The 13,607-nt window shown below is 30.4% G+C and overlaps 2 protein-coding genes across 2 annotated transcripts in view; both read right to left on the reverse strand.

The window, feature by feature from the left end:
* The window catches only part of LOC110624285 (putative disease resistance RPP13-like protein 1), a 30,780-nt gene extending 25,341 nt beyond the window's left edge, over positions 1 to 5,439 (reverse strand). Inside the window, exon 1 of the mRNA XM_021769390.2 lies at positions 3,219 to 5,439. Coding sequence (XP_021625082.2) covers positions 3,219 to 5,335 — 2,117 coding nt within the window. The 5' untranslated portion in view covers positions 5,336 to 5,439. The remainder of the gene's footprint in view (positions 1 to 3,218) is intronic.
* A 4,687-nt stretch (positions 5,440 to 10,126) lies between these two features.
* LOC122724869 (putative disease resistance RPP13-like protein 1) lies at positions 10,127 to 11,950 on the reverse strand. Its single transcript, XM_043960788.1, has one exon. It carries the CDS (start codon positions 11,771 to 11,773, stop codon positions 10,193 to 10,195), a length of 1,581 nt encoding a protein of 526 aa, XP_043816723.1. The 5' UTR covers positions 11,774 to 11,950; the 3' UTR covers positions 10,127 to 10,192.
* Positions 11,951 to 13,607: the final 1,657 nt, after the last annotated feature.

The raw sequence follows: 13,607 nt of genomic DNA on the forward strand, positions 1-13,607 counted from the left end.
GTTCACAAAACCCTTGTAAAACCCTATTTTTCTGAATATCAGATCATCAGATATTATTATATTTTTTATTTTAATAATAAATATAATATTAAATATATATTTAAAAAAATTGAATGACTATCATATAAAAAATATTTAGATAATAAAAATAAATTACTGTAAAATATATATATAAACGTTTGACAAAATATTATATAAAAAATTTTCACTATTGATTTGATAATTTTTTGAAATCATATTTTATATAATTTAATTAACTAATATTATATATTTTTATTTCACTAATATTAATAATTATATGGAATAAATATATATAATCGATTAAAATATTATAAAAAAAATATTAATTGTGATAAAGTATAAACAATTAAAAATTTTAATAAAATTAAGTTTATAAAATGTTATCAGATTAAAATTTTATTTTATTTAAATAATTTATAAAAAAATAAATTAACAAAAATAATTATAAATATATAAAAAAAATGTTTCTAATACTCTAAATTAAATTTTATAAACTTTCAATAAATTATTAAAGTTTAATTATTATAATTTATTATATTAATAATTATGATAATTTTAGTTTTTTTTACTTTTTATAAATACCTAATCTCCATATATTTATCCCATATAAAACCATTAGCATAATTTGACTCTATTTTCTTCATTTTGGATTTAAATAATTTGACTCTATTCTCTTATTTTGGATTATCTCATATTTAAATTTTTTTTTATTATTATTATTATTATTTTTGTGTTTAATATGGAATGTGGTTGTACAACTTTATCACTCCAATCAATCTTTTTGAATAGTTAGAAATTAAATGAAAATTATTCAAATATTGAGATTTATTAATTCAAAGTGAATCTATTTCTCTCCACTACCACTTTTATTTATTTTAATAAATTTTATTTTTTAAAAAATATAGTTGATTAAATAAAATTTATTTTTAATATTAATAATATATAATAATCGTGTTAAAATTTTTAACTTTTTTTTTATTACAGTTGAGTTATTACTATTTTTTTCTAAACCCTCTCAGAGGGCAGAGTCAATTTATAAAAAATAAATATTATTTTATAAAATAATATCATGTACAAAATAATAATGTATAAAATTTTAATACCCACACGTAACATCTGCATAACGTGTGGGCATACGACTGGTATACAATAAAGTTAATAATACAATTAAATGTCAGATTAACCATAATTATACTTGTTTTTTTCTAAAAGGAAAACTCATTTATTTGGTCTCAGAAACATCTGTTCCTTTCCAATTAGGCCAAGGACTTTCTGCTTTGCATTTCTGAACTCTGTTCTTCGTAACCTTTCAGGGCACAACTCTGCACATAGTATTGAAATGTCTCTCCAAGAGTTAGAAAACTGGCATCTTAAAATTTTATTTCTCGTTTAGGTGGTGGACATTAAACAACAGAGGAATGGTTCAGAGTTCTTACCTTCTTAATCTTGCAAGAAGGAGAAAGCTGAGCTGCATAACAGGAGGACCAAAGAGGTGAATGACAAAAGTTCCTGGCATGAAAAAATTGAAAAGTCATTCTTTCATGTGGCTATTGATTATAGGATTTAGATTGAAAGGTTATTCAGAACCAGTAAAAGAATTGAATTCAAACCATTTTGATGAACTGTAGCAATAAAAGCATTAGTTAATTTTAAACAACCATACGTACACAATAATTTCAGAATATGCCAACTTGATCTCGTCAATGAGGAATGAAGTAGTGAACGGCCCAGGTTCAAATTCAGTACCCTGATTCCCTTTTCAAAATTTTCTTTGAATTTTTGCGCTTAGCCTTACCCACGTGCTTCTTTTTCATCACTATTGTTGTCAGAGTCCATCGACTTATTTTGCATCTTCTTTGCCTTGCGCAAGAGATCATCTCTTTTCTTGTTGGCTTCGTGGAAAAGTAACCACAAAAGGCACTCGACTCTCAGTGCTTGAGAAAATTTTTCATGGTCTCTCTGCACGAAATTGACTGAGCTTAATTGGTGCAAAATGGTTAGTGCAAGAAAAGTAAGGTTCATCGAGTCAGTGAAGTTACCTCTGTGACATTAACAACAATTTTGCCAGACTGCTTCCCATTGTCATCCGGCAAATCACGGAGAAAATTCATGACATAGATGCCACAATCCCATCTAGGTGCAAAGGAAAATCATTCGCTCCTAAGTTGAACAATACAAATCACAATAGTATGAGATCACAAAGTTTGGTAGTAGTATACCCATTAGGCTGCCGAGGAGCATTCTCTTGGATTACTGCTTCGAAAGTTGGGAAGAAGGGCTTCGTCTTAATACCTGGTACACAATTGTCCAGGCCTTGGAGCTAAAAGAACATGGGAGAAACAAATAAATAATATACCTGTACCAGAGATTATATTTAAGAAGAAAATGCTAACAACTTACAAACACTCGCAGGATTATCTTATCTGTCTCTGTCCGAGAGTAACCTTCATCGCCGCACATCGGATCAAACCATAAGCATGTTTGATTCGGGACTTTCAACACAGCCAGCAGAAAGTGCTGGCGACTATAGTGATGGATGGGGATGTAAATCTGCAAAAGAAACACATAAAGAGATTGTACAAGACACTAAAATTGTAAAAGAAAAAAAAAAGAAAAATTATCCACTAGTTGTTATGAATGATTTGTTATTTTCTACCTTTGCACAAGCCTCGAGATCACTTGTCACTGCAAACTTTTGTACGTGGTCATCGTAATATACCTCGAAGCCTGAAACATCCTTGTAGCTTTGGTATGTGATGCATGGAAAGAACCAATTCGTGCCGTTCCTTTCTCGTTCTTCCTCCTTTCTCACCGCCTCCACCACCATGTCAACATCCTATATAATCATATAATGGTACGTGAGGATTAAAATTTAATCATTCACACGCAAGAAAGTAGATTATATATTGCAATCATATCAAATAACGTACATTGTTCTCAAGCCATCGTCTAGGCTTCCAATCTTCAATCCTTGATCTAGCAAGGCTGCAATTATCTCCTTCAAAAAGGGTCTCACTGTTATAACAAAATCTGTTACTTCCTTTCTCGAAAAGTAGCACACAGAGAATATATAATCAAGGAAAGCTAGCCATACACAAATGGTTAGCGGATGTACTTACTTATCATTGTTCTCATAGATGTACTTAAGGACTGCTAGCTGATCGTCGTTATAGGACTTCTGATCGAGCTGCGGATACCCCGGAACTCCCTCAAGTTGATTGGATTCTGTGGTGATTTTCGCAGGGTCAGAATGCTTTTCCGCTGGAACCCCAGTCCTCCGTGTGGAATGCCCAGGAGGACATGTATTTACCCCCAATATGTCCTCTGAGCTCAACATCTTGGCTGCCTCGCCCTCAATAGCTTTTTGTTCTTGCCATTGAATTTGTAGTCCATCAATTTTAATACGTGGGATGTGAGAAATATTGAGCCAATCCACACCTTTGTTGTTTGAACATCTTTCCTTGAGGTGAAGAGTACATTGGCTAATATCCAAATTTTGTAAAGATGTAAGATGAAGCATCCCTCGTGGCAAAGACTGTAATTTGGGACAACGCACAAGACATAGTTGCTGAAGACGAGTGAGATTCGGCAGCCAGTCTTCTGGTAGAGATTCGAGATCCTCAACTATCAACGTCTTTAATTTGGAGAGAGGACTTGCAGTAACGATAGAAGAATCCTCCTGATCCCGTAAATATCTGCCATCCCATTGAACCTTTTGCCCATCAATTCGAATATTTGGGATGCGTGAAATTATAGGCCAATCGGAGCACTTTCTAGTTCCATACCTTTCCTTCATTTGAGCACATCCTCTAATATCTAATTCTCGTAAAGGGAGCCGACGCATCTCAAGAGGTAGACTAGCTAACCGAGGGCAATCCATGAGATGCAGTTCTTCAAGAGAAGAGAGGTTCTGCAGCAACTCTTCAGGAAAAGCTTCAAGATCCTCAATCGACACAATCCATAAGACTTTCAATTTGGAGAGCCCAAGCATTGACGATGATGAAGATGATGAAGAAGAAGTTGATGGCACTGCCTGAACAATCGCCATCTTAATCATCTGCTGCAAGTGATGTACTAAGCGGCAGTTTTCCAACAGTAGCTTTTCATCGAGGTTTGGAAATAGCGGCATGCAAGTCAGCTGAGAGCACTCACTAATTTCTAGCTTAGAAAGTCTAGTAAAGTGAGGGAGCTCCGCTGTTATTTTCATGGTTAAATCATCCCCTTTCTTCCACCAACTCTTCAGGTGAGGACAATCCAAGATATACAGTTCCTTCAGGGATGGGAAGAAGGTCGATTCATTTCCTCCGCCTCCTGCTCCAGGGAAATTATCCCCCTCATGATATATGAACTCAAGTTTAGGAAATCCATCAATCCTTAAATATTGAAGCGAGGGGATTCGATCCAAAAGGGGAAGACGGTCACAATTTCCACAATCTTGTATACAAATATTAACTAAATTTGTGAGGGAAGAAAGCCAATCAGGGAATTTCGTGCCTCCATAATCACACACCTTCAACTTCTTCAGGTTTTCGTGTGGCCGAAGCCTCTCCAAGCACCTTTCATCATAGTTGACATCTACATTGTCGTTGTCATCATCATCATCATCTCGATTCCAGCACAGACTCAATGACTGAAGAAGTTGCTTCTCCATTAAATTAGCTGACTCAAATTCTGATTCATCTTTCACACACTTGAGATTTCTTATCTCTATCCTTCCTCTCAAGTTTAGCCGATTCAATTCAACCAGGCCCCCAACATGATTAGAGACAGAACTATCTTTGGCAACTGGAAACCAAGTTAACATTTGAAGGGAAGTTAATTTTCCAAGCCCACACGGCATGTGCGTCAAACTCCAACATCTCTCACAATCAAGATGCCTGAGATTGACTAGCTTGGTAATATCTTTTGGTAGCTCTCTAAGCTCTTCACAATTGGAAAGTTTCAGCACTTGCAAAAGTTGAAGTCTAGAAATAGAATTTGGAAGTGCCTTGATTTTATCATTTCTGGAAAGATCAAGATACCTCAGATATTTCATCTTCTGAATGCAAGTTGGCACCTTCTCAATTTCAGAATTATGTAAATCAAACACCCGTAAATTCCTAAAGTTGGAAAAGGAAGTTTGATTTTTCGGCATTTTCTGTGTTCCTTCTTTACTTGGCCAAACTTCTTGACATGGCAAAAGAAATGTCCGCAACTGTTTGGCAGATGGAATCCCAAAATAGCTAGGATCAAAGTGGAAACCAAGTGACAGATGATGTGTTTTCTCATCAACATCTATCATATTCCGATTCCCAGCCATACTTCTATCACGCATCAAATTGTTTATCTTGTTGGAAGAAAGATCGTTTATCTTGTTGGAAGAAAGATCCCGACAGTAAGTGCATAAAATATTCAAGGCCAATGTCTTCAAGACATTTGTTTGAGTCTGATGATTCAATATACCCTCATCCTTTCCACCAGTAAATCAACATAATATATTTTAATTTAAAGATTAAAATTAATATTTTAAAAAAATATTAATTTTTATACAAAAATTATTAATGAAATAATTTTTTATATACAATATTAATTGCATTTATATTGTAATTAAGTGTAAAATGAATTTAAATAATTCAGAATAATTTTTAATTAAATTTATGAATTTGCATATTATAATTATAGTGAAAACATATATTTTTTTATAGTAAATACAATTAAAAATCTACTATTTGCATGTTATAATTATAGTGAAAACAGATTTTTCTATAGTAAATACAATTAAAAATCAACTATTAATAGAATTTGTGATGAACTGTGAAATAATTAATCAATAATTTATATTAAAATATATATTTATAAATACTAATAATAAGGTCATGAAGTGAAGAATATATGAAAATGGTTATGATTTAATTATATTAGTTTATTTACTATTTATAAAATTTTATCTTTTAAATATGTATTTATTTTATATTTTTCATTTTATAATTTTTATTTACTTTATTTTTTTATATATATTTAAAAAATAATTTTTATTAATTTTTCAATTACATTCATTTTAAAAATATAAAATTTTATTAAAATATAAAGAAAAATATGAATATTCATTTAAAAAATAATAATTAATAATAAATTGTTTAAAAAATAAAATAAAATAAAATAGATTTATAATATTCAATTTATATATTATTATAAGTTAAATAAATAAGTAAATAATAATTTTGAAATAATAAAAAAATAAAAAGTTAATATTAAGGTGAATCGACTAAAAAATTTAATATTTGTACATATTTATATTTTAATTTTAATTTAATTGGTCCAATTTTTAAATTTTGATATAATTTTAATGAATCCGTGAATTTTTAAATTTAGTAATTTATATTATAATTTAATAGTATTATTATTATTTTTTTATATAAATTAATAATCAAATGGCTTAAAAAAATTTAATAATGTATTTTAATTTAAATATTTAAATTTTGAATAAATTTTAATATAATTTTAGTTAATTTTTAAAAATTAAAATACAAGAATTCATATAAAATATTATATTATTTTTTAAATATAAATTAATTTTATATAAAAAATAATATTAACTCATATTTACCTATAATTAAATTAAAAACTAAAAATTTTAAATTTTTTTATTAATATTATTTATACACGCTATATATAAATATAATAAAATAATTTTTAATATTTTGTCATAAAAAGACACTTCTCTTTATCCATTGAAGTTTTTATTTTAAATATAATATTAATAAAATTTATAAATTTTAAATAATTTTATCAAATTTAAAAATTTTTTAAATTAAATTATTAATAGCAAAATGTTTTAAATTTTAATTAATATATATTATTTAAAATTTTTTATTAATATTATTTATATACGTGATATATAAATATAATAAAATAATTTATAATATTTTATTATTAAGAGACACTTTCTCCATTTAAGTTTTTATCTTAAATATAATATTAATAAAATTTATAATTTTATCAATTTTAAAATTTTAAAATTAAATTATTAATAGTAAAAAGTTTTAAATTTTAATTAATATATATTACATTTTTTTATTAATAAAGTCTACACACCTAACATGTGTGGAAATTTTCATTGAATTTATTTGAGAGAGAGAAATGTTAGCAGTTGGGAAAATGAATGGTTGTAAGTAAGTCAAGGTCAATATTCAGCTTTTGCTTTGTAAAAGGCAAACATTTGAAAAGTTGTGACTATTCACTTTCGACTCACGTGATATGTTCCGTACATAGATATTTTAAATATATTAAATTTTAAAATAATTTATAATTTAATTTTTAAATTTTATTATTATTAATAAATAAATTTCTATATTTTTACAAATTTATTAAAATATTTTTTATTTTATTTTCATTAGCAAAATAATCTTTTAATTTATTTATACTATTAAAAACATAACAAAAAATCAAATTATCTTCCGTTTTCCTCCTCTTTTTTCTTCTCCTTCTATTCTTTCTCCCTTTCTTCTTTGCTTTTTCTCAAGAAAAAGATAAAGTAGACTATTCTTCTTATCACCGTCTTCTTCTTTTTTTTTTCTTCTTCCCTTCTTTTTCTCTTCTTCTTTTTTTTCTTCTTCCCTTATTTTTCTCTTCTTCATTTTCTTTTTTATTAAAAAAAACCAAATATATAATTAATATTAACATATATATATATATATATATATATATATATATATATATATATATATATATATATATATAAAGTTGAGTCTAAAATAAATTTAAAAGAGATAAATAAATAATATATTTTATTTTTATTTTTAAATTATATTATTAATTAATATTCATAATAAATATAATTTATTATTTTTATTATTACAATTTATATATAATTTTTTAATTTTTTATCATTATTATTAGTGTATCACTTTTTAATATAATATATTAATCATAATAAAATAAAAAATTTAATATATATATTTTATTTCTATTTTTAATAATAAATAAATTATAAAAAAATTATAACTAATACTACATTTTTTTTATTTTGTTAATAATAATAAATATAGCCGCTGAAAGTGGTTTCTCCGGCCACCTATAAAAAGCCTTCAGCCCGAAATTGTGAGAATTCTTTTATCATTTTTGGGTAAAGGTGAGTTCATACACCCTCCTTGACATTTTTGCTGAAATTTCTTTAAATTCCTTAAAGAATTCACGAATTTCTACTTTTGTTTTGAAGATTGAGTTGTGTTTCAAAGTTCTAGCTCTTGGAACCCTCAGAGCTCATCTCTCCATCTCCTAAACCCTCCCCTTACTTACTGTCACCTTCTTGTTCTTCAAGAGGTAAGTTTGATCCTTGCTTTTCTTCAGTTTGATCCTTGCTTTTCTTTAGTTTGATATTTGCTTTTCTTCTGTTTTTCGAAAGTTTCAGCAAGCTTTATAGGTGTTTAAGGGGATTGTTGATGCATGCAAGTTAATTATTTTAAGTTGAAAGTTTTTGAGCTTAGGATTGATAATGGATGTTTTCTCTTGAGTTCTTAATTGATACATGTTGAGTTTAGGTCAATTTTAGGTGTTCGTATTGCGTGTTAAGTGTGTATGGTTGTTTTAAGCTTCTGCATGTATGTTTGGAAACTATTTTTGGGCTGCATATTTAGAGCAGAATCGGGTTCTGTCTTGCTTGAAAACCCAAGTTCGGCCGCCAAAGTAAGGTTCGGCCGCCGAACCTACCTATGGAGGCAGCTTTTAGGCTGCCGAACCTACCTGTGGAGGCAGCTTTCAGGCTGCCGAACCTGCCCCCGAAGGTTTTGACCTTCAGATCTGTGAGGGACCTTTGGCCGCCGAACCAGCCGCTGAAAGTCTCTTGCCCAGCCTTTTCCAGCTAGTTTCCTACATGTATTCTTATGTGTTCTTGGGGGTTATTTTGAGTGTTGTAAAAGTTATATTTGGTCCCTCATTTAAGTCCATCCGTGTAAGATCGGACTTTGGAGACCGTAGAGGCTTACAGTGAGATAATTACTTCAGTAGGTGAGCGTCAACCAGAGGTGAGTAGAACTGAACTGATCTATTATTTTAAAGAACTCAAACTTTTTAAGTATGCTCATACATCACGAATGTCATAGATATGTAATTAGGTTGTTTGCATTAGAATTCACGAATATGATGCACTGTATAATTTATTGTTGTTGTGGATGGATGTTGAATGGCTCACTAGCCTTCAAATATGTTACGATATGCTATAACGGATATGGAAAGACCAAGGCTGCCCATTCTACGCTCCTGGCACTATGTAAGGGGAAATATCAGAGTTGCCCATTCTATACCCCTGGGACTATGTAAGGGAAAGAGCAAAGCTGTCCATTCTATGCCCCTAGTGCTATGAACATGACCAGCACTACCCATTCTATGCTCCTAGTACTATGAACATGTTATGTTATGTTTAAGAGGTAGTTATGAGGAGCACCCGTCGTGAGCTGGGCACTATTGAAATCTATAGAGGGTTACTGGTGACATATCCATCTTGATGTGAATTGTTTGTGTTGTGATGCATTCATACGATCATATATTTATTGAACTGTTTTTATGTTCTGTTCACTAGGCTCTTGTAGCTTATCCCTTTCTCCTAATCTCAGATTTGTAGGATCAGAATTAGCTCAGGAAATCGGATGAGTTACTGGTATACCCTGTTGTAATAGTATAGTTATGGAAATGTATTAAATTGTGTTTTGCCATAGTATTCTTCCTTATAATCCATGTTTCATGATCCCTTATATGTAAAAATTTTTAAGTATACGTTATGTTTGAATCGAGTTTGAGATATGTTATGTTGACCATATGGAGCATTTGATGAGGGCTCTAGTACGAGTTTATATGATTTCAGTTATGATGTATACACAAGTCGAGTCTTGGTTCATGAGATGAATATATTTTTGTTATTCGTATGATCATATATGTGATTATATCAGGTGTAACAGAATGTATAGTAGGGTTGCTACGGGATCCGGTGACCTTAAGTCGATCCGAATCCTAGCGCCGGTAGCGGTCTAATTCCTGGGTCATTACATTAACAATGTTTAAAATAATTTTTTTAAATTTTTGAATCACAACTCTAAACGAAGTTAAACTTGTTGTAGACATATAAATGATATAGCTGAAACGGAATTGTACTACAATTAATTATTGATAAGAAAAAGAAATGTGAGGTAGTTGGCGTTTATGCCAAAAACTTATCAACCATATGTAAACATGTCTCCCCACTAACATTGCGAGCTAAATCAATAATTAGGTCATGCATTATATACATTGATTTATTATCATTTGATTGTTGAAAAAACGATCTTGATAATAAATCATCAAAATAATTTTGACCCAAACCTTCACTGTCTTTCATTTTCTTCTGGTCATACAAGAAACCCTGAGCCATCCACAGCAAAACCAATTCATTCCTATCAAACTCGCGATCCTTTGGTAGTATTGCGCAATAAGAGAAACATCGCTTTAAATGAGGTGGAAGATGAAGATAGCTCAACTTCAAGGCTGGAAGGATATTGCTCCTATTGTCTTTGTCTGGTAATTCCCACATCTCACTGCTCAACACTTCCTTCCACAAATCAGGATTTGTTTTACCCTTTAAGATGCCTCCAAGAGCTTTTGCTGCCAAAGGTAATCCTCCACATCTTTTGACAATCTCCTTACCCATTTGTTTCAGCTCCAAGTGCGCGTCAAAATTATTTGCTCCCAAAGCATGCTGGGCCAACACAGACATGCATTCATTGTATGACAGCTTCTTAAGAGCATATGCTTGAGTCGTACCCATCATTAATGAAACATCCTGACTTCGAGTCGTGACGATAACTCTGCTTTGAGGAGCCCCTGCTTCAAAAGGACCCCAAAACAGAGTCCATTCCTCATAGTTCAGGGTCCACACATCATCTAGGACAACTAAAAACTTATTTCCAGACAACTTTTGCTTCAATTTTACCTGAAGCACATTTAAATCTTTATCATCACCACCATCGCCCAGTTGAAGAAGAAATGTTTTTGTGACCCTGGAAACATCAAAATCTTCACCAACAGACACCCAGGCTTTTAAATCAAACTCCAACATGGGATCATTGTAGACTAGCTGAGCTAGAGTTGTCTTGCCAAGGCCTCCCATCCCAACTATGGAGATCACAGATACCTGGGCATCACTTGTCTCAGCATTCAACAATTTCAACATCGCCTTCTTATCTTCCTCCCTACCATAAACCTTTGCTTCATTAACCAAAGAGGTTGCAGGCGGTCTTTCTGTCACATGGCTCACCCTCCTCGTAGTATATTCTGCTAAACGGAGTTCATCTTTCTGCTTTATGATCTCATCTAATCTTGCACTAGTTTCCTCTATTTTGGCAACCATCTCAAGATTGAACTTAATAGTATTTAGATTTAGATTCCCCCCACCACACATACCACAGAAAAACTCGTGGACCTTATTCTTCGGATGAACAGGTTCGTCTTCCAACTTGCGTTGCTGAACCTCCATGGCAAGTTCATCAATGATATCCTCCAGGTCGTAAGCCAAGTCTCTGAGATCGCGTAACCAGATCTCCCCCAATCGATTTGTCGTCTGCTTCTCCTCTGCATCTTCAAGCACCGCATAAATTCGCTGGAGCATCTCTTCCCACTTCATGAGTTGATCCAAGACTTGACGTTGGCCTACGTATTTCATCAAGTCAATGGAGTTCAACCTGTCGAGAAGCCCCTGAAACCAACCAGAGAGGAGAGAGCCAGCAGCAGCTACCGCAAATTCCATAGCAAAGAATGAGTTGTAAGAGAAGAAAGAAGCTACGAACTCTGAAGAAATTTGGATGAAGAAATTTGTAAACAACTGAAAATGAATTAGATATTGCAATTGAATGAAGGCTGCAGAGCTCAACAGACATGGATCACTGGTATGCGAATGACCTGAGAAATAAGGAGAGAAAAATGGTACAATAATTGGGTTATGGTGGGTCCCAATTATTATGTATAATGAATTTTTATAAAACAGGTTTTTTCACCCCAATCAAGATTCATGAGTAGTCCACTTCATTTAGCATGCTTTACACTTTATTTTTGGTCTGTTTTGCTCCATTCTCTTTTTGATTTTGAAAGATTTGGTGGATGGAGAAGTGTAAAGTTCCTCTCTTATCAAAGTTGCCAATGGAAGATTATTGCTTTTAAAAAAATATAGCTGCTGGCAATGAATATCCTGAAGTAGAAATGAGTTTATTATTATTAATTTATTTTTTTACGTAAATCTGAAAATAAAAGATTTTTGTTCTTTATATTATTGAACTGTGAAGATCTGAATGACTATTTTTATTGATTACAAATAGGGGTGACCATTCGGTCGGTTCGGTTTAAAATTGAACTGAATTGAATAAATTAAAAATTGAAATTTTAGTGTTTATAAAAATCGAATCGAATTAATTTTAGTCAGAAATCAAATCGAACTGAATCAATCTGATTCGATTCGGTTTAATCAATTTCGATTTTTAATAATTTTTTTATTTTTTACACTTTATTTTTAGTATTTTAAAATTTAATTAAAATATTTTAATCTGATTTAATTTCTCTATATTATTAAAAAAACATATTATTATTACTAATCGGTTCGGTTCGATTTTTTTTAATTTTTATCTGATAAAAAATAAACCGAATCAAAATAAATAAAATTTCTGAAATTAAAAACTAAACAGAATCAAAATATATTAAAAATTAAATCAAAATTTCAAATCGATTCAATTTGATCAATTTTTTTAATTTAAACCGAATACTACTCATCCCTGCAAAGTTATATCAAATTGTCACTAACATCCCCTTATCAGCATTTGGAGAAGCCTATTGTATCCATCATATTGCCTAAATTGGCCAACAGGAGAAGATGCATTTGGGTTCTGTCACATCCCAACTTGAAAGCAACTATTGTAGACTTTTGATGTTTTATTCTCATTCCTTTGGACTGATTAACTTTTGATGTTTTATTATTTAAAATTCACTTGGACATAAATTAATACGATATCTGCTTTATTTATGAGTTAATTTTATTATAGATTTTATTTATTAATAATTTAATATTTTATATTAATGCGTATCATTTTATATTTTATATTAATATTTATGATTCGATTAAATTAGGTTAAATAGTATATTTATTTTTAAATTTTTGTTAAAAATATATTTTTAAATATTTATAATTTTAATTGCGTGCTTAACTTTTTATATAGTATTGCGGGAATATTAAATCTAGTATATAAATAAAATAGAGCTAATTCAAACCAAAAATCTTTAAGAAAACAAAATAAACCAATCACAATTCATTCCAATCTAAAACCATAACTACTATCCAAAAACAGCCCAAGATTCATAATGCAAAATCCAATATTTAATTCAGAATCCATAATCGGCCAAATCGACTCAACACACCCAAAACACATATTCATCATCAAAAAAGATGCAATACTAAATAGTGGAAAATCAAATTTGAGACCACAATCTTTATAAAAAATAATAAAAATTAAGTCACAGGTATGCATGAAATGATAAATTAAAATCTTAAAGAATACAATTGAAAAAAATAGCTCTAAAAAAATAATTATAAAGGA

The sequence above is a fragment of the Manihot esculenta genome, chromosome 10 (assembly GCF_001659605.2).
Source record: "Manihot esculenta cultivar AM560-2 chromosome 10, M.esculenta_v8, whole genome shotgun sequence".
Taxonomy (NCBI): domain Eukaryota; kingdom Viridiplantae; phylum Streptophyta; class Magnoliopsida; order Malpighiales; family Euphorbiaceae; genus Manihot; species Manihot esculenta.

Excerpts from the sequence above, each read along its gene's own strand:
- LOC122724869 (XM_043960788.1), bottom strand. The coding sequence starts at position 11,773 with ATGGAATTTGCGGTAGCTGCTGCTGGCTCTCTCCTCTCTGGTTGGTTT.